The sequence below is a fragment of the Phoca vitulina genome, unplaced genomic scaffold, assembly GCF_004348235.1.
Source record: "Phoca vitulina isolate PV1807 unplaced genomic scaffold, GSC_HSeal_1.0 scaffold6, whole genome shotgun sequence".
Classification (NCBI taxonomy): domain Eukaryota; kingdom Metazoa; phylum Chordata; class Mammalia; order Carnivora; family Phocidae; genus Phoca; species Phoca vitulina.
In genome coordinates, this window is record NW_022589709.1 from 49500059 (window position 1) to 49522013 (window position 21955).

The 21955-nt window shown below is 37.1% G+C and overlaps 1 protein-coding gene across 1 annotated transcript in view; it reads right to left on the reverse strand.

Moving 5' to 3' along the window:
* SCAMP1 (secretory carrier membrane protein 1) overlaps window positions 1–21955 on the reverse strand; it is a 123557-nt gene that overhangs the window by 8462 nt on the left and 93140 nt on the right. The window contains exon 8 of the mRNA XM_032404141.1: window positions 12114–12231. Coding sequence (XP_032260032.1) covers window positions 12114–12231 — 118 coding nt within the window. The remainder of the gene's footprint in view (window positions 1–12113; window positions 12232–21955) is intronic.

Consider the following 21955-nt stretch of genomic DNA (forward strand, 5'->3'; position numbering starts at 1 on the left):
AATGCTCAAATGCTGTATGAAATCCATTATATCCATGTGAAAAGGGTGATTCTTTTATCAGTGCTCCAACAACATGACAGGCTAATTCTAAGTATCACCATCTCAAAAAGCTCATCATTTCCCTGCTATGTTTCAGAGTGATATCTACTGATAGCTCACATTCCTTATGAAATTAGGGACAAAGCTTTAAGATAAAATATTACAATTTTTAAAAACCGAACAGCTTAAATACTTGCTATTCTTCCAGTTATGAGAACTGCATTAACCTAAATATTTAGTTCTAGGAGCAACACAGAAAGAACACTAGATTTGGTATCTACTGATTCCACTACTTTCTACCTGGCTGGTCACCACACAAAACCTCAAGTTTAGGGGTGCCTCAGTCAGCTGAAGGTTGAGCATCTGCCTTCAGAGTCCCAGGATCCAGACCCACTTCAGGCTCCCCGCTCAGTGGGGAGTCTGCTTCTCCCTCTGACCCTCCCCCCCATGCTCTCACTCTCAAGTAAATAAATAAAATCTTAAAAAAAAACAAAATAAAACAAAAAAACCCTCAAGTTTACTTCCCATGAAACAAGGTATTTGTTGCCCTGTCTCTCAAAGTTTTCCTAAGGATCAAATGAAAATTATGTAAATATGTAATATGTAAATATGTAACAAAAATTAAAATTAACTTTTCAATATCTGTAGAAGAGTCACAGCCAAGATACAACTCCAGAAGGGAATCTTGCTTCCTCAGTGTATACTGTGGTGGTATATGACACAAAAAATTATGTACGATATACTACGGAAAGAACCATGGTACAGTACTTAAACAAAATAATCCAAACATTTATTTCCATTAAAGCTTAGAGAATACTTGAGTTCAAGAAGTGATGCTTTTATAAATATAAGATGCCTGTTATGCCAAAATTATTTTAACTTTTTTAAAACCTGGGAAAAAATGAAGAAATGAATTTTTGAAATTTTAATTCTTGAGTTTTTAAAAAACTTACCAATCTCTTAGTCTAATGTTTTCCACACTTGATCTTAGCCAAAAGGACAAGAAGCAACAGTCTAATGTTTTCCATTAAACGTTTCCTATAAACCATCTGTGAACCTCCCACAGATCGGGGTCAGATACCCCTTCTGTAACCTCCTCAATTAATACTCTAGTTTCACACTATTGAAATCCCACTCATCCTTCGAGGCCTATCTCATACACTGCTGTCCTCTTTCTGCCTGACCTAGCTGTGGCTCTCCCTATTGTGAGCACCTCCAATACACTGTATATCTTTGAGGGATGTATAGAGTGCTTTTTCTTTTGTAGGGTTTGTAGGTATACATGTCTTATATCCCACATGCTTTTGGTTTCTTGAGGGGAAGGGCTAATTTTCACTCATTGTTATATCCCCTGTAATACAGAGTAACTTGCTGGGGCATCTAAGCTGGCTCAATCATAGAGCATGCAACTCTTGATCTTGGGGTCATGAGTTCAAGCTCCACACTGGGTGTAGAGCTTACTTTAAAAAAAAACAAAAAACAAAACAACAACAAAAAAAACACGACATAATGATTTGCAGTAAAAGCCACTCTATAATTAATTACTTGTTTATCTGTTAAGGATTAAATAAATGGCCCAAAATTACCCTGTTTACAAAGTTACCAAAGAAGTACAATACTGCTCTAGCAGATTGTACCTGTGTTACAAAGTAAATTGCTCAGTTTGCAATTACCTCACAGGCTGTTTTAAAAGTGAACATACTAGGGAACTTTAACCCCCCACTTACATCAATAGATAGATCATTCAGGCAGAAAATCAATCAAGGAAGGAGTGGCTGTGAAGGACACATTAGGCTAGATGGGCTTAATACACACACACACAGAACACCTCATCAAAAACAGCAGAACATACATTCTCTTCAAGTACACATGAACATTCTCCAGGATTACATATTAAGCCATAAAACAAATCTCAATAAATTTAAGAAGACTGGAATCATATCAAGTATCTTTTCTGACCACAATGGTATTAAACTAGAAATCAATTAAAAAAACTGGACAAAAACATATATACCTGGAGGCTAAACAACATATTACCAAACAACCAATGGGTCAACAAAGGAATCAAAAGGAAATTAAAAAAAACATTCAGACAAATGAAAATGGAAACCCAGCAGTTCAAAATCTTTGAGACAAAGTTAAAAAAAGACCTTAGAAAAAAGTTTAAAGCAATACAGGCCCACTGCAAGGAAACCAGAAAAATCTCAAACCATCTAACCTTATACCTAAAGGCACTAAAAACCAACCAAACAATGCCCAAAGTTAGTAGAAGCAAGGAAATAATAAAGATCAGACTGGAAATAGACAAAATAGAGACAAAAACAGAAAAAAAAAATCAATGAAACTAAGAACTGATTCTTTGAAAAGGTAAACAGAATTGATAGATAAATCTTTATCAGACACATCAAGCAAAAAAGAGAGAGGACTCAAATAAAATAAATCAGAAATAAAAGAGGACAAATTACATCCAACACTACAAAAATACAAAGGATTGTTAAGAGACTACTATGAAAAATTATATGCCAACAAATTGGACAACCTAGACACAATGGATAAATTCCTAAAAACATACAAATCTTCCAAGACTAAATCAGGAAGAAATAGAAAATCTGAATAGACTGATTACTAGTAATGAAAATGAATCAATAATAAAAAAACTCCCAACAAACAAAATGTCCAAACTATCCAAAGCTATTTACATATTCAATGCAATCCCTATCAGAACACCAACAGTATTTTTCACAGAACTAGAATAATCCTAACATTTATAGAGAACCACAAAAGACCCCAAATAGCCAAAGCAATCTTGAGAAAGAAGAACAAAGCTAGAAGTATCACAATTCCAGATTCAAGCTCTACTGTGAAGCTATGGTAATCAAAATAGTATAGTACTGGCGCAAAAAGAGACACACAGAATAATGGAACATCATACAGAGCCCAGAAATAAACTCATTCTTATATGGTTACTTAATCTGTGACAAAGGAGGCAAGAATATATAGTGGGGAAAAGACAGTCTTTCCAGTAAATGGTGTTGGGAAAACTGATAGCTACATGCAACAGAATGAAACTGGACCACTTTCACCATATATAAAAATAAATTCAAAATGGATTAAACACATAATGTAAGACCTGAAGCCATAAAACTCCTAAAGGAAAACACAGGTAGTAAACTCTTGGACATTAATCTTAGCAATATTTTTTTGGATATGTCTCCTTAGACAAGTGCAACAAAAACAAAAATAAACAAATGGGACTACATCAAACTAAAAAGCTTTTTCCCAGTGAAGGAAACCATCAACAAAATGAAAAGGCAGTATCTACTGAATGGGAGAATATATGTGCAAATAATACAAATGATAAGAGACTAATATCCAAAATATATAAAGAATCAATACAACTCAAAAAAACAAAAAAAACAATCCAATTAAAAAATGGGCAGAAGAACCTGAATAGACATTTTCCCAAAGACAACATACAAATAGCCAACAGCTATGTGAAAAGATGCTCAATATCACTAATCATCAAATGCAAATCAAAACCACAATGAGATACCACCTCACACCAGTCACAATGGCTATCCTCAAAAAGACAAGAAATAACAAGTGTTGGCAAAAATGTGGGGAAAAGGGAACCTTCCTACACTGTTGGTGGGCATGTAAATTAGTATAGCAACTATGGAAAAGAGTATGGAGAATTCCTCAAAACACTAAAAATAGAAGTACCATATGATACAGTCATTCCACTTCTGGTTATTTACCCAAGGAAAACAAAACACTAATTGGAAAAGATGTATGAATGTCTATGGTTGTTGTAGTATTATTTACAATACCCAAGAAGATATAGAAGAAACCTAAGTATCTTACACTGATAAATGAATGGATAAAGAAGATATGGGGTGTGTGTGTGTGTGTGTATATACACACACAATGCAATATTACTCAGCCAAAAGAAGAATGAGATCTTGTCACTTGCAACAACATGGGTGGACCTAGAAGGTATTACGCTAAGTGAAATAAGTCAGAGAAAGACAAATACTATATGATTTCACCTACATGCAGAATCTAAAAAACAAATGAGCAAACAACAACAAAAAAAAAACAGAAAGAGATTCATAAATACAGAGTACAAAATGGTTGCTGGGGGGGGTGGGGAGGAATATTGGAAGGGGTGGTACAGAAGTGAAGGGATGGGAAAAATAGGTGAAGGGGATTAACAGGTACAAACTTCCAGTTACAAAATAAATAAATCATAGGGATGTAAAGTACAGCATAGGAAATATAGTCAATAATTTTGTGTAACCTTTTATGGTGACAGATGGTAACTACTTATCATGGAAAGTATTTCATCATGTTTACTTTTTTTTTAAAGAGAGAGAGAACATGCACATGCACGTGAGCGGGGGAGGGGCAGAGGGAGAGGGAGAGAATCTTAAGTAGGCATCACACCCAGCTCAGAGCCCAACACGGGGCTCAATCTCATAACCCTGAGATCCTGACCTAAGCTGAAGTCAAGAGTCTGACACTTAACTGCCTGAGCCACCCAAGAGCCCCCATAATGTTTATAAATGTTGAATCACTATGTTGTACACCTGAAACTAATATAATACTGTATGTCAACTGTAATTCAGTTAATAGAAAAATAAAAAGTATTTAGAACAGAAAAAATTTTAATGTCAACATAGTTAAAAATATTGTTATGCTTATTTACTATTAACTCCTTATTTATATTTGTTTCATTTCATTGACTGTTTCAATGTTGAGTGCTCTGTCTTTTTTAGGATTTAAATTTATATTAATATATACATATGATTTTATACAGATGATATAAAATATGAATACCCATCTATGTAATGAGTAAATTTAGAAGACAGCATAATCTATTTGTGAAAACCCTGAATTTTTATGTAATCATTTGTACCATATTGAAGTGATCTGTTTTGGAAAAAAATTTTTAAAAATTAAAAGTGATCATACTATACTTCACACCTACTAGGATGGCTATTATTAGAAAAAATGGAATATTACAAATATTGGCAAGGACGTGGAGAAACTGGAAACCTATACAATGCTGACAGGAATGTAAAACAGTACAGCCACTGCAGAAAACATTTTGGTAGTTGCTCAAAAAACTGATTGTTGAATTACCATTTGACCACCAAGTAATTGCTCTTAAGTATATACCCAAAAGAATTCAAAGCAAAGAGATTAACACAGGTTCCTGTACACCAATATTCAGAGTAGCATTATTTATAATAGCCAAAAGGTGGAAACAACCCAAGTGCCCATCCACAGATTAATAAAAGCAATATAGTATATACGTGCCGTGGAATATTATTCAGCTATAAAAAAGAATGAAATTCTGATACACACAACATGGATGAACCCTGAAAACTTTATGCTAAGTGAAATAATCCATACACAAAAGTAAAATATCCTACAATTCCACTTATATGAAATATCTAGAATAGTCAAATTCATTGGGGCAGAAAGTAGATGAGAGCTCACCAAGGGCTGGGTGTAGGGAGAGCTATTGCTGTATGACTGCAGAGCGCTGCTTGGCATGATAAAAAATCTCGGAAATAATGGTTACAGTTACATAACATTGTGAATGTAATTAATGCCACTGAATTATACACTTACAAATGATTAAAATGGCAAATTTTGTATTATATATATTTCGTCACAATTTGAAAAAAGAATGTAATATCAAAAACCATGAATTGTACATTTTAAATGGGTAAATTTAAATGGTCACTCAACATGATTTGTTAAAAATAAACATATAAAGATTATTTAGATAAAATATCATACGTATAGCATTATAAATATTAGCAGAGCCAACAAATTTGAACATGCCTAAGTAAAGATGATTTTCAATAATTTAGACATACCAATCTTGATTTGGGATCTATTAAGTACTTACAGAAAAGAATAACAAAATAAAAATAGGAGGCAATCAGAAAAAAGTGAACATACTAAGGATACCACTTGAGGACAGGATATAAACAACTTGCTCAGAGTGCCAATTTTTCTAGGGATTCAAAAGTATTACTGTACCTGTGTGTACCTTGGATGAAGATAACAAGCATGTGGCCCAGCATTTTAATAGGCAATGTGAATCATCTGAAATTGATTCGCAATCAGGAAAAATGATAGTGTTGGATGATTCAGAGAAAGAGACAGAGAGAGAGACAAAAGAAGTATACCTATTTGTGACTATAAAAAAAAGTATAGTAAAATTATCAGCATTCTGTCCTAGATCCAAAGAAAGAAAGAAAGAAGGGAGTGACAATAGCAGTGCTTTCAAAGAAAATGAAAGCATCACTTTTAATCTAAGAAGACTATTATTTACATGTAAGGATGTGTTTACAAAGCATTTACTATAAAACACCAATTTAACGAATCAATTAGACTTGTCATTATTCTGGATCATATACCCAAATTCTAAAGTCTCACACAAAAGTATTTTCAGAATGGATATACTGACATTTAAAAAATTTTTCAAGCATTTAGGGAAACTTGTTTTTTTTTTGAAAGTGAAATAAGTTTTTTCTTTCTTTTTTTAAAGATTTTATTTATTTGAGAGAGAGCGTGACTGAGAGAGAGAGAGTGCGGGCAGGGGCAGAGGGAGAAGCAGACTCCCTGCTGAGCAGGGACCCTGGGATTATGACCCAAACCGAAGGCAGACGCTTAATGGACTGAACCACCCAGGTGCCCCTGAAATAAATTTTTTCTAAAATTCTTTTGAAATGCTTAAAAAATCAGTTAGTAATTACTTTATTAATGTGAACACAAATGTCTATGAACAGTTTCTTAAATTTCATTGGAAAAATCATTCAAAAGTCCCCAAAGGAATAAATTATGTATCATCTATTTATCTCTTCCATACTAAGTTATTCTGGCTCTTACACCAATTAAAAGAAGGAAATTTTTGAATTCCCCTGGTATGACCCACTGAAAATACCTCCTCCTTAGTCCAAAACTATTACCTAATTCTATTTATTTACTATCGAAAGAAGACCTTTTAAAAAAAATACCTTTTAGAAACAATCTAATCTGATTATGCAAGGCCAAATCAGAATGCCAAAAGAATTCTCAAAATTGTATTCATTATAATTGAAATAAATATATACCACCAAGCATGTTTAGCTGGGGCTGGAGACACAGAATAGTCTAACAAAATGCAACAATTCTAGAGTCAAATAGTGTGCATTGGGAACTTTTGGAGGGCATTAACTGTTTATGAAGAGCCTGACCTCTAGTGGTTAGCAACTATGGCTACATACACACAGAGGAAACCGCCAGTATGCTTTCAGCTGTTTGCTGGGCGTTTTTACTGGATCTCAATTTCTATCAAAAGTAAGAGAAATAGGAGCACCTGGGTGGCTCAGTCAGTTAAGCGTCTACCTTTGGCTCAGGTCACGATCTCAGGGTCCTGGGATGGAGCCCCACTTCGGGCTCCCTGGTCAGCAAGGAACCTGCTTCTCCCTCTGCCGTTCACCCTGCTTGTACTCTATCTCTCTCTCTCTCTCTCAAATAAATAAAATCCTTAAAAGAGAGAGAGAGAGAAATCCTTGCCACTACAAGTATGAAATCTGAGCTCAAATTATATTTTAGCTTATATTATCCCCATTTATTGTACTTCATAAAATCATACAGAAAATCATCTCATCTAACTTCCTATTCCACTAGAATATGAGATTCAGAGAAGTTCAGGCACTTGTATTGCACTGACTGACAGTGAACACGTATAAAAGGAGTTAACTGGTAAGTTCAACTATGAGGTAAAAAAAGGTCAACCAAAAGAAAGTATGCTGCACAACTCCCCTATTAATACATTTAGTTGGGAAGCAGTCATAGTTCTTTCGAATGCCTGGCATACAATCAGCACGGCTCTAAAACTTTTCCTTTAATGGGTTGGATCTTAAAGAATTGTGTCCCTGGGGGAAAAGCTGCAGGTCAAAGACTTCAGAGTGCTGCACACAGCAGTCAGTTCCACAGCAGCTGTAGAATAAACACTTTCTCCACACTCTGACCGGATTAATCATCTGTGCCACATACGCACCATCACCACTGGTTAAAATCCCCCACATTCTTTCCTCAGCAGATCTGCAGTGTGTTCTACCCTCATCTCACTACCATACCCACTTTCTAGGCTTCATTTACATCAAGAAGGTTACTTCCCAAGTCTAGAAATCCAGCCTAAAGCTCTTCCCTTTGCTCCCAACTTATACATCCAAAAGCCTACTGTGTGTTTATACTTTGGTGCTCCAGCATTATTTTAAACTCTCTGGATTCAAAGTTGAAAACAACCTGATGCCCATATATCTTCTCTCTCTCTCTCTCCATATATATATATGGAGATACATATGGAGATACATATATATATTACAGATATTTATATATATATTTATGTACATATGTATGTATGTATGTAGGCTCCATGCCCTGTGAGCTCATAGTGCCATACTTGACACATAACACATGCTCATAAATGGTTAACAAATGAATGGAATCTGCAACATACCACAAAACCCTCCACTGTACTCTAAACTTATTACATTTCTAGTTTTATAAAGCACCCCCAATGATACATATAGAATAATTAAAGAAATGTCCAAAGAGATGTTGTCATGGTCAGGTTTCTTTGGCTAGGCTATAGTCTTCGGTTTACCAATCAAACACTAATCTAGGTGTTGCTGTCAAGGTATTTTGTGCACGTGATTATTAATCAGTTGACTTTAAGAAAATGAGTGGTTCTGAGTTATGTGGGTAGGCCTGATCCAGTTAGTTGAAAGGCTTTAAGAACAGAACTGACATTTCTCTGAGGAAGAAGAAATCCCACCTATGACTGGAACTTCAGCTTCCGCTTGAGATTTTCTGACCCTCCCTGACTGCCTGCCTGATGGATTTTAGACTAACCTAGCAAGCCCCCACAACCACATAAGCCAATTCCTTTCAATAAATCTCTTCATTCTGTTTCTCTGATACAACACTGATTGACACAGGCATCTACAAAATAAAAGTAGACACTAAACCAGACCCTGTAGATAAACTGATAAAGGGGTCAAGAAGACCAGAAAAAAAATAGTTAATTTTAATTGAGAAAGCCCTGTGCTGTGCAAATTATGTTCCCTGTTTCACTTAACCCTCACCCTAACACTCTGGAAGTAGTTATTATTCCCATTCCTTCCTTCATTCAACAAATACTTTGAGTGCCTATCACATGCCAATCACTGCCAGTCACTGTTCCAGATGTAAGAAATATAACCTCAAAGAAAACAGACTAGGTCTCTGCTCTCATGGAGCTTAGAGTACAGGTCATGACACTGAACCTCAGTGGTTAGAGAAGCCTGCCTCAGCTCACAAAGCTCTAAGTCAAGGCAGCAGAATTTCAACCTGAGTGTATGGCTCCAAAGCTCTTGCTCTTCTAATTCATTCCAATGCTAAAAGACATGTTCACCCAGACGAACTTTAACAAGCTAGGTACCCAGAACATAAGGTATATAAAGTGGCTTGTGCCCAGATGCTGCAGTGAGTAATACCTACAGTAAGTTCCCCAAGAAAAGAGAGGATGACCTAATCCTGGAGACATGAGTAATGAGAGATTCTGTGAAAGAGGCATGAAGATCTTGAAAGAACACTCATAGGTCTTCAACTGGCATAGAAGATGAAGCAACCCAGGAGTCAAGAGGCCTAGCATGAACAAAAACTGGGACAAAGGAACATATGTGATATACATGAAGAAACTTAGAAATACAGTTTGACTAGAGGAGAAAGTCTGGATTTAGGAGCAGTAAAAGGTCACTACTAGCCCTACTTCCCATAACCACCAAAATCCCATTCCCAACCCAGTCCATTTCAAAAATCTTCAGAGTGCTGGGTTTGGGGTTTTTTTAGATTAACATTTAACTACACACAAAACAGCTTGAAGGAAGTTGGGAGTGTGAATGACTTGCAAAAAAATTCTGGGCTAGATGAGGCTGGGAATGGAGAGGAAGAAAAAGATGAAAAAGATGCTAAGAAAGTATCTAGGAAAGTGACTTAAAAAGTAATGAAAACACTGACAAAAGCAGTCAAAGTGCTGAAATAAACTTAAATGGAATCATGAGAAAATACTTAGCATCACCAAATTTATAGTAGGTAATTAATAAATGTTCCTCTTTTAAAAATAGCTTCCCTGAGATAAAATTTGCATAATCAACAATTTACCCTCTTAAAGTGTAGAATTCAATGGGGTTTAGTACTTATTTATAGTGTTGTGAATATATCATCTATAATCTAATTTTCATCACCACAAAAAGAAATTTCATGACCATAAGCAATCCTTCTCTGCCCTATTCCCAGTTAAAAACAACCAACAATCTATTTTCTATCTCTAGAGATTTGCGTGTTTTGGACACTTCATATAAATGAAATCATATAATATGTGGTCTTAATAAATGTTTCTTGACTATGAATCTGAACCTGGAAGAAGAGCTAGTTCTGATAAGGAATTGATGAGTCACTGACGCATTACTGTAAGATGATGATACTGACCAACTGGAGACCTAAACACTCACCCGATCAAGCAAGTACATTTTTATGCAAAGCATTATGTCTTCCAACTCCAAGATTCTAGGGCACCCACGACAGAGAAGAGAAGGAACTCAAAAAATGGGAGATTGAAATCTCCAAGGAAAAAGATTATATAGCACAAAGAGCAAAGAACTGATTTCATTTAAGAAGACCTGTACTTAGGAGCTGGACAAAGAAATGAAGAAGAAAGAACAGCCTCAAAGGCAGAAGAATCAGAACACAATTACAAAGACTGAGGAAGAGGGGCCACCTGCAGTGTAGAAGACTGCAGAGTTCAAGGAAAAAGGTAACTGCAAAAAGGCTACAGAATTTAGTAACTTTGGGAAGCTGAGTTTCGATAGTACATGTGTGTAGTTCAGAAAAGAAGTAATAGCTTTTAAGAGAAAAAATGAGTAGCAAAATATGGGCAGAAAGAACACAGCCTAGTCTTCAGAGTTTTGAGAATAAAAGGCAAATGCACAAGAAAAATATTTCAGGAGTGCAAAGTGTTCTTAAATATAAAGTACAGTTATTTCTAAGTATTCTTGTACATATTCTCAAGTTACCAGACAGGAAAAAAATAAAGAAAAAACTGTTCAAAGGAATTATCTTCTTTAAAGTGAGACCCATCAAAAAGTCTTTATCATCTTAAAACACAGGGGTTATTCCCAGGGTTTCTATATCATGTAGAATCTACATGTTTGAACACATGTAGAATATCAAAAATATGTATCTGAGACACAGTAAAACTTTCAATAAACAAATAAAACCACTGATTCCCTCTCACCCTATGTAATGATTTTTTTAAGGCTAAGAAAACAGCCATGGGAATTTTATACAAGAAGTATAGCTAAGATAATTGGGCAGTCACTAAAAACAAATCCATGTTATAACCCAGTCCAAACCTCTCACCAGCTTACTTTATATTCCTAATTTCATGTCTTTCAATTTTAAATACAAATAAAATGCACATTCCACACAAATTTACTTCTATGTATTAATTAGGCTAATATGCTTTATATTCAAAAAAAGAAATTAGAATTTTTTTTTAATTCCAAAATTTTTTAAATGAGGTTGACTCTTCATCAAAAAAACCTTGAGCTAACAGGATTTTAAGATACTTCCTTTTTACAGGAAGTTAAAAATGTGATTTTTTTTAAAAAATATTTTATTTATTTGACCGAGAGAGACACAGCGAGAGGGAACACAAGCAGGGGGAGTGGGAGAGGGAGAAGCAGGCATCCCGCTGAGCAGGGAGCCCGATGCGGGGCTCGATCCCAGGACCCTGGGATCATGACCTGAGCCGAAGGCAGACGCTTAATGACTGAGCCACCCAGGCGCCCCTGATTAAGTTTTCTTTATGCTTAACATAATTGTAAAAGGTAATCGTAAGAGAGCACAGATGCTCAAGATGAACAACAAAACAGCTTGAGGGTACAATGAATTAAGAGTAAAATGGTAACATGGGAACTGAACAAGATTAAGTATAAAAATTTACAGATGTACAAATCACTTACCTTTTTAAACATAACTAGTGAGATGACCGCTGATGCTGTGAAAAGTGCTGCTATGATTATCATCATAATTCCAACAGGAATACTTTGGTTGAGGCCAGTAAGGGATGAAATCCAACCACTAAGAAGTAATTTAAAAAAAAAGTATAATTAGACAAGTAAGTGAATGCATGCTTTTTAAAAAAAAATAACATAGTAACCAATACATATTCAGCACTTATAAGCCAGGCAATATTCAAGATCTTCATATTAACTCAATTTTCACAATTCCATAAAATAGATACTGTTTTAAATCTCTATTTTGCGGATAAGCATCAGTCAGAGATATTCACCAACTTGCTCAAAGTCACACAGCTAATAAATGGTTAGTCTGAATTCAAATCCAACACTAAGTACCAGAGCCTTAAGTGTGTACCACAAGATTTTACTTTTTTTTCCCACCATATGAGCTCATTATTACTTTCAGTTCTTTTTAAATTCTGCTTAATTATGGAAGAAAATATTTGCAAACCGTATATCCAACCAACAATTAGCATCGAGAATATATGAAGAACTTTCAAAGCTCAACAGTTAGAAAAAAATTCCATTAGAAAATGGGCAAAAGGGGGAGGAGCAAGATGGCGGAGGAGTAGGAGACCTAAATTTCGTCTGGTCCCAGGAATTCAGCTAGATAGGGATCAAACCACTCTGAACACCTACAGACTCAATAGGACATCGAAGAAAATAAGAGCAGCAACTCTCTGAACAGAAAAGCAACCACTTTCTGGAAAGTAGGACGTGCGGAGAAGTGAATCCAAGGCGATATTTGGGAAGATAGAAGGCCGGGGAGGGGGCCTCCGTCAGCCGCTTCTGGCTAGTGATAGAGCAGCAGAGCACAAAATCGGAACTTGTAGAAGTCTGCTCAGCTGAGGGACATCGCTCCAGTGGCTAAGCAGGGGGTGGAACCCTCGCTGGGACAGTGTGGTCCCAGGACCCTCGGGGTAACAGAAAGACTGGAGGTGCCTGAGTGCGGCAGAGCTCCCAGGTATTGGAGCGGGGAAGCCGGCTGCAGAGACAGAGCCGAGGAGCGGGGCTCTCAGCTTAGGGTTGCCATAAACCGTGATCCGCGGCAGTCAGGCCACTGCTCCTCCAGCAGGGACTCAACAAGCGGCAGATCCGGGAAGACTCCCCTTCCTCCCCCGGGAGGAGTGGCGCGGGAGCACACCACAGGGATCTGCTGGGTTTGGAGACTCCACACGGGGCCGGGTGCCAGAGATAGAAACGCTCAGTCACAGGCCGGGGGAGCACGGAGTGCGGCCAGAGACCGGGGAGACAGAAGTGACTGACTGCTTTTCTCTGGGGGCACACTGAGGAGTGGGACCCCCAGTTCTCGGCTCCTCCAGAGCGGAGATTGGGAGGCTGCCATTTTCACTCTCATCCTCCAAAGCTGTAGGGAAAGCTGGCAGGGAACAAAAGCTCCCGAGAGCAAACCCGAGCAGATTACTCAGGCCGGACCGGCAAGGGCGGGGCAATTCCGCCTCCGGCAAAGACATTTGGGAACCACAGCAACAGGCCCCTCCCCCAAAAGATCAGCAAGAACAGCCAGCCAAGACCAAGTTTACTGATCAATGAGAACCTCAGAACGCCAGCACTAGGGGAATACTGCACATAGAATTCATGGCTTTTTTCCCCTGATACTTTAGTCTTTCAAAGTTAATTTTTTTTAACATTTTTTTTTTGAATTTTTCTTTTTCCCTTTTTCAACCAACATCTTATCAATCCACTTTTTAAAAATCTTTTATTTTTCTTTTTTAGAGGCATATTCTATCCCTTCATTGTAGTTAACCCTATTTTTGGTATATATATATATAAGTTGTACTTGCTTTAAAATTTTGGGATACAGTTTCTTCTAACAGACCAAAATATACCCTAAATCTCTAGTGTATGGCTTTTTTCTAGTCTCCTATCTAATCACATTCTGCCCCCTCCTTTTTTTAAATTTCTCTTCTTCCTTTTTTCAACCAACTTATCAATTCCTTTCATAAAATCTTTTATAATTTTCATCTTTACAATCATATTCTATCCCTTCATCGTATTTACCCTTATTTTTGTACATATATAAGTTTTTCTTTCTTTAAAATTTTGGGAGGCACTTTCTTCTAACAGACCAAAATACGCCCAAAATCTAGTGTGTGGCACTGATCTATTCACCAGCCTCATCATATTTGATCATATTCTTTCTTTTTTCTTTTTTTTTTCTTTTTTCTTTCTATCCCTTTCTTTTCCCCCGGTTTCAGGTTGCTTCTGATTTGTTTAGTGTATATTTTTCTGGGGTCGTCGTTACCCTGTTAGCATTTTGTTCTCTTGTTCATCTGTTCTCCTCTGGACAAAATGACAAGATGGAAAAACTCACCGCAAAAAAAAAGAACAAGAGGCAGTACCAACTGCCAGGGACCTAATCAATATGGACATTAGTAAGACACTGGAACTAGAGTTCAGAATGACGATTATAAAGATACTAGCTGGGCTTGAAAAAGGCATGGAAGATACTAGAGAAACCCTTTCTGGAGAAATAAAAGAGTTAAAATCTAACCAAGTCGAAATCAAAAAGGCTATTAATGAGGTGCAATCAAAAATGGAGGCTCTAACTGCTAGGATAAATGAGGCAGAAGAGAGAATCAGTGATATAGAAGACCAAATGATGGAAAATAAAGAAGCTGAGAAAAAGAGAGAGAAACAACTATTGGATAACAAGGGCAGAACTCGAGAAATAAGTGATACCATAAGACGAAACGACATTAGAATAATTGGGATTGCAGAAGAAGAAGAAAGACAGAGAGGGGCAGAAGGTATATTGGAGAAAATTACAGCAGAGAACTTCCCTAATTTGGGGAAGGAAACAGGCATCAAAATCCAGGAGGCACAGAGAATCCCCCTCAAAATCAATAAAATAGGTCAACACCCCGACATCTGATAGTAAAACTTACAAGTCTCAGAGACAAAGAGAAAATCCTGAAAGCAGCTGAGGACAAGAGGTCTGTAACCTACAATGTTAGAAACATTACACTGGCAACAGAACTATCGACAGAGACTTGGCAGGCTTGAAAGGACTGGCATGATATATTTAGAGCACTAAACAAGAAAAATATGCAGCCAAGAATACTATATCCAGCTAGGCTGTCATTGAAAATAGAAGGAGAGATAAAAAGCTTCCAGAACAAACAAAAACTAAAAGAATTTGCAAACACGAAACTAGCCCTACAAGAAATACTGAAAGGGGTCCTCTAAGCAAAGAGACAGCCTAAACGTAACATAGACCAGAAAGGAATAGAGACAATATACAGTAAAAGTCACCTTACAGGCAATACAATGGCACTAAATTCATTATCTTTCAATAGTTACCCTGAATGTAAATGGGCTAAATGCCCCAATCAAAAGACACAGGCTATCAGATTGGATTAAAAAACAAGACCCATCGATACACTGTCTGCAAGAGACTCATTTTAGACCCAAAGACACCTCCAGATGGAAAGTGAGGGGGTGGAAAACTATTTACCATGCTAATGGACACCAAAAGAAAGCTGGGGTGGCAATCCTATATCAGACAAATTAGATTTTAAACCAAAGACTGTAATAAGAGATGAGGAAGGACACTATATCATGCTTAAAGGGTCTACCCAACAAGAAGATCTAACAATTGTAAATATCTATGCCCCTAACATGGGAGCAGCCAATTATATAAGCCAGTTAATAACAAAATCAAAGAAACACATTGACAACAATACAATAATAGTAGGGGACTTTAACATCCACCTCACTGAAATGGACAGATCATCTAAGCAAAAGATCAACAAAGAAATAAAGACTTTAAATGACACACTGGACCAAATGGACTTCACAGATATATTCAGAACATTCCATCCCAAAGCAACAGAATACACATTCTTCTCTTAATGCCCATGGAACATTCTCCAGAACAGATCACATCCTAGGTCACAAATCAGGTCTCAACCGGGATTATTCCCTGCATATTTTCAGACCACAACGCTTTGAAACTAGAACTCAATCACAAGAGGAAAGTCAGAAAGAACTCAAATACATGGAGGCTAAAGAGCATCCTACTAAGGAATGAATGGGTCAACCAGGAAATTAAAGAAGAATTAACAAAATTCATGGAAACAAATGAAAATGAAAACACAACTGTTCAATATCTTTGGGATACAGCAAAGGTGGTCCTAAGAGGAAACTATATAGCAAAACAAGCCTTTCTCAAGAAACAAGAAAGGTCTCAAATACACAATCTAACCCTACACCTAAAGGAGCTGGAGAAAGAACAGCAAATAAAGCCTAAACCCAGCAGGAGAAGAGAAATAATAAAGATCAGAGCAGAAATCAATGAAATAGAAACCAAAAGAACAGTGGAACAGATCAACGAAACTAGGAGCTGCTTCTTTGAAAGAATAAGATTGATTAAACCCCTGGCCAGACTTATTAAAAGAAAAGAGAAAGGACCCAAAAAAATAAAACCATGAATGAAAGAGGAGAGATCAAAACCAACACCAAAGAAATACAAACAATTATAAGAACATATTATCAGCAACTATATGCCAGCAAATTAGATAATCTGGAAGAAATAGATGCATTCCTAGAGATGTATAAACTACCAAAACTGAACCAGGAAGAAACAGAAAACCTGAACAGACCTATAACCACTAAGGAAATTGAAGCAGTCATCAAAAATCTCCCAACAAGTAAGAGCCCAGGGCCAGATGGCTTCCCAGGGGAATTCTACCAAACATTTAAAGAAGAATTAATACCTATTCTTCTGAAACTGTTCCAAAAAATAGAAATGGAAGGAAAACTTCCAAACTCGTTTTATGAGGCCACCATTACCTTGATCCCAAAACCAGACAAAGACCCTACCAAAAAGGAGAACTACAGACCAATATCCTTGATGAACACAGATGCCAAAATTCTCACCAAAATACTAGCCAATAGAATCCAACAGTATATTAAAAGGATTATTCACCACAACCAAGTGGGACGTATTCATGGGCTGCAAGGTTGGTTCAACATCCGCAAATCAATCAATGGGATATAATACATTAATAAAAGAAAGAACAAGAACCGTATGATCCTCTCAATAGACGCAGAAAAAGCATATGACAAAGTATAGCGTCCTTTCTTGATTAAAACTCTTCACAGTGTAGGGATAGAATGTACATACCTCAATATCATAAAAGCCATCTATGAAAAACCCACAGCAAATATCATTCTCAATGGGGAAAAACTGAGAGCTTTTCCCCTAAGGTCAGAAACACGGCAGGGATGTCCACTATCAGCAGTGCTATTCAACATAGTATTAGAAGTCCAAGCCTCAGCAATCAGACAACAAAAAGAAATAAAAGGTATCTTAATCGGCAAAGAAGAAGTGAAACTCTCACTTTTTGCAGATGATATGATACTTTATGTGGAAAACCCAACAGACTCCACCCCAAAACTGCTAGAACTCATATAGGAATTCAGTAAAGTGGCAGGATATAAAATGAATGCACAGAAATCAGTGGCATTCTTATACACCAACAACAAGACAGAAGAAAGAGAAATTAAGGAGTCGATCCCAGTTACAATTGCACCCAAAACCATCAGATACCTAGAAATAAATCTAACCAAAGAGGCAAAGAATCTGTACTCAGAAAACTATAAAATACTCATGAAAGAAATTGAGGAAGACACAAAGAAATGGAAAAACGTTCCATGCTCATGGATTGGAAGAACAAATATTGTGAAGATATCAATGCTACCTAGAGCAATCTACAAATTTAATGCAATCCCTATCAAAATACCATCAACTTTTTTCAAAGAAATGGAACAAATAATCCTAAAATTTGTATGGAACCAGAAAAGACCCTGAATAGCCAGAGGAATGTTGAAAAAGAAAAGCAAAGCTGGCGGCTCACAATTCCGACTTCCAGCTCTATTACAAAGCTGTCATCATCAAGACAGTATGGTACTGGCACAAAAACAGACACATACATCAATGGAACAGAATAGAGAGCCCAGAAATGGACCCTCAACTCTATGGTCAACTAATCTTTGGCAAAGCAGGAAAGAATGTCCAATGGAAAAAAGACAGTCTCTTCAACAAATGGTGTTGGGAAAATTGGACAGCCACATGCAGAAGAATGAAACTGGACCATTTCCTTACACCACACACAAAAATAGACTCAAAATGGATGAAAGACCTAAATGTGAGACAGGAGTCCATCAAAATCCTAGAGGAGAACACAGACAGCAACCTCTTCGACCTCAGCCGCAGGAACTTCTTCCTAGAAACATCGCCAAAGGCAAGGGAAGCAAGGGCAAAAATGAACTATTGGGACTTCATCAAGATAAAAAGCTTTTGCACAGCAAAGGAAACAGTCAACAAAACCAAAAGATAACCGACAGAATGGGAGAAGATATTTGCAAATGACATATCAGATAAAGGGCTAGTATCCAAAATCTATAAAGAACTTATCAAACTCAACACCCAAAGAACAAAGAATCCAATCAAGAAATGGGCAGAAGACATGAACAGACATTTTTGCAAAGACATCCAAATGGCCAACAGACACATGAAAAAGTGCTCAACATTGCTCGGCATCAGGGAAATCCAAATCAAAACCTCAATGAGATACCACCTCACACCAGTCAGCTAAAATTAACAAGTCAGGAAATGACAGATATTGGCGAGGATGCAGAGAAAGGGGAACCCTCCTACACTGTTGGTGGGAATGCAAGCTGGTGTAGCCACTCTGGAAAACAGTATGGAGGTTCCTCAAAAAGTTCATAATAGAGCTACCATATGACCCAGCAATTGCACTACTGGGTATTTACCCCAAAGATACAGATGTAGAGATCCGAAGGGGTACGTGCACTCCAATGTTTATAGCAGCAATGTCCACAATAGCCAAACTATGGAAAGAGCCAAGATGTCCATCGACAGATGAATGGATAAAGAAGATGTGGTATATATATACAATGGTATATTATGCAGCCATCAAAAACAACAACGAAATCTTGCCATTTGCAACGACGTGGATGGAACTAGAGGGTATTGTGCTGAGCAAAATAAGTCAATCAGAGAAAGACATGTATCATATGATCTCACTGATATGAGGAATTCTTAATCTCAGGAAACAAATTCAGGGTTGCTGGAGTGGTGGGGGGTGGGAGGGATGGGGTGGCTGGGTGATAGACATTGGGGAGGGTATGTGCTATGGTGAGCATTGTGAATTGTGTAAGACTGGTGAATCATGGACCTGTACCTCTGAAAGAAATAATACATTATATGTTTAAAAAAAAAAAAAAAAAGAAGATAGTAGGAAGGGAAAAATGAAGGGAGGGAAGTCAGAGGGGGAGACGAACCATGAGAGACTATGGACTCTGAGAAACAAACTGAGAGTTCTAGAGGATAGGGGATGGGGGATGGTTTAGCCTGGTGATGGGTATTTTTTTTTTTTTTAATATTTTACTTATTTATTTATTTGACAGAGAGAGAGACACAGCGAGAGAGGGAACACAAGCAGGGGGAGTGGGAGAGGGAGAAGCAGGCTTTCCGCTGAGCAGGGAGCCCGATGCGGGGCTCGATCCCAAGACCCTGGGATCATGACCTGAGCTGAAGGCAGGCACTTAACGACTGAGCCACCCAGGCACCACTGGTGATGGGTATTAAAGAGGGCACGTATTGAATGGAGCACTGGGTGTTATACGCAAACAATGAATCATGGAACACTACAGCAAAAACTAATGATGTAATGTATGGTGATTAACGTAACAAAATAAAATTTAAAAAAATTTTAAAAAAAAGAAAATGGGCAAAAGACATGAAAAGATGTTTCATCAAGAGAATATAAAGAAGCAAATAATCACATGAAAAGATGTTCAACATCTTGAGTCACTGGAGAAATACAACTTAAAACCTCAGTGAGCTATCACTATACATCTATCAGAATAGCTAAAACTTTAAAAAGTGACAACACCAATGCTGGTCAGGACGTGAAGGCTGAGTCACTCATACATTGTTGGTGGGAATGTAACCCGGCAGAGCCATTCTGAAAAATAGTCTGTTAGTTTCTTAAAAATGACTAAACATGCAATTTCCATATGAACCAACAATTATACTCTTTGGTATTTATCACAGAGAAGTGAAAATGGATGTTCACAAATGTTTACAGAGGCTAAGCCTAAAACTAGAAAGAGTCCAGAGTCCTTCAACTGGTGAATGATTAAACTGTAGTACATCCACAGTTTTACTCAGGAATAAAAACGAACAAACTACTGATACATACAACGACCTAGATGAATCTCCGGAGAACTATGCCAAGCACAAAAAGACAAAAGTTACACACCCTGTGATTCCATTTATATAACATTCTTGAAATGACAAAATAATAGAAATGATGAACAGATTAGTGACTACTGAGGTTAAGAAGGAAATGAGGGCAGGAGGGAAGTGAATGTGCTCTAAAAGGGCAACATGGGAGATCCTTTGGTGATGGAAGTGTTCTTTATCTTTACTCTATCAATGTCAAGATCCTGGTTTTGACATGACACCATGGTTTTGCAAGATGTTACCAATGGAAAAAACTGGGTAAACAGTATTATTTCTTATAACTATGTGAATCTGCAATTATCTCAAAATAAATAAAAATTTTTAATTTTTTAAAAATCTGCTGAATCACATGAGGTCTAGATATCTTAAAACACATCATCCTATATGCCCCCCTCACTAGCAGTCTACTGTGCTATGTGGCCACTACACAATGTTATGCTCAATTTTAACACTTTTTTCTAAATTTGTGCTAAAAAGCAAAAGAAATTACTTCAATTTCATAAGAATAAAAAAAACTTGTGCTGTTAACATAAGCAGTATATTTTTAAATTAAACATTTAAAACATTTCCTTTCCCTCATATGCCAAAGACTAAATACACTATTTGAAATGATAATGTATGGGGTTTTTTTAGAACTGATTTAAAGTATCCACATAGGGCGCCTGGGTGGCTCAGTTGGTTAAGCAACTGCCTTCGGCTCAGGTCATGATCCTGGAGTCCCGGGATCGAGTCCCGCATCGGGCTCCCTGCTCAGCAGGGAGTCTGCTTCTCCCTCTGACCCTCCTCCCTCTCATGCTGTCTCTCATTCTCTAATAAATAAAATCTTAAAAAAAAAAAAATAAAGTATCCACATAAATTCTCTGTATGTATGCATGACCATTAAGGGATCCACAAAGCTACCTATAGTTGTCTGACTGCCAGTCTCCACTGTGATTCAGAACTAGCACACTAAATTTAAGTCCTCAATATACTCTAGTTACATCCTTAGTTTTTGTAAACACTGCAGCAAAGTTGCCTTGTACATACTTTCGCTTATAAGAATTCAACAGTATGCAACTCAATTATAATAGAAGAGAGGGAGTGATAATTTTAGAGATATGTACTCTTTCACCCACCATTTCATTCAAGGAATGTTTGCTCCAAAGTGTATGAAGAGCCATACCCATCTGCCATTATCTCCTAGCCTGAGTCTAAATAATTTAGTTTCAGTTTCTGAGGGTCTCCCACAGAGTGAGCATTGCAGGGATCCCATTTTTCAAAGATAAGTGTCCATGTGCATATGTGTGTATTTGTGTGTGTATGGAAATACATGTCTCTATACCTAAAATAGTGCTTTACACATAATAGATACCCTTTTCCTTAAAGTCCTAGAAGTTCTTTTCTCTCCCTTCCACAATTTTTGGCCCAGGTATTTGACCACTCCTCAGTATCCTTTTTACTCTTCCTCTTAGTGCCCTTTATATACACATTTTTAAACTAGATATAAAAT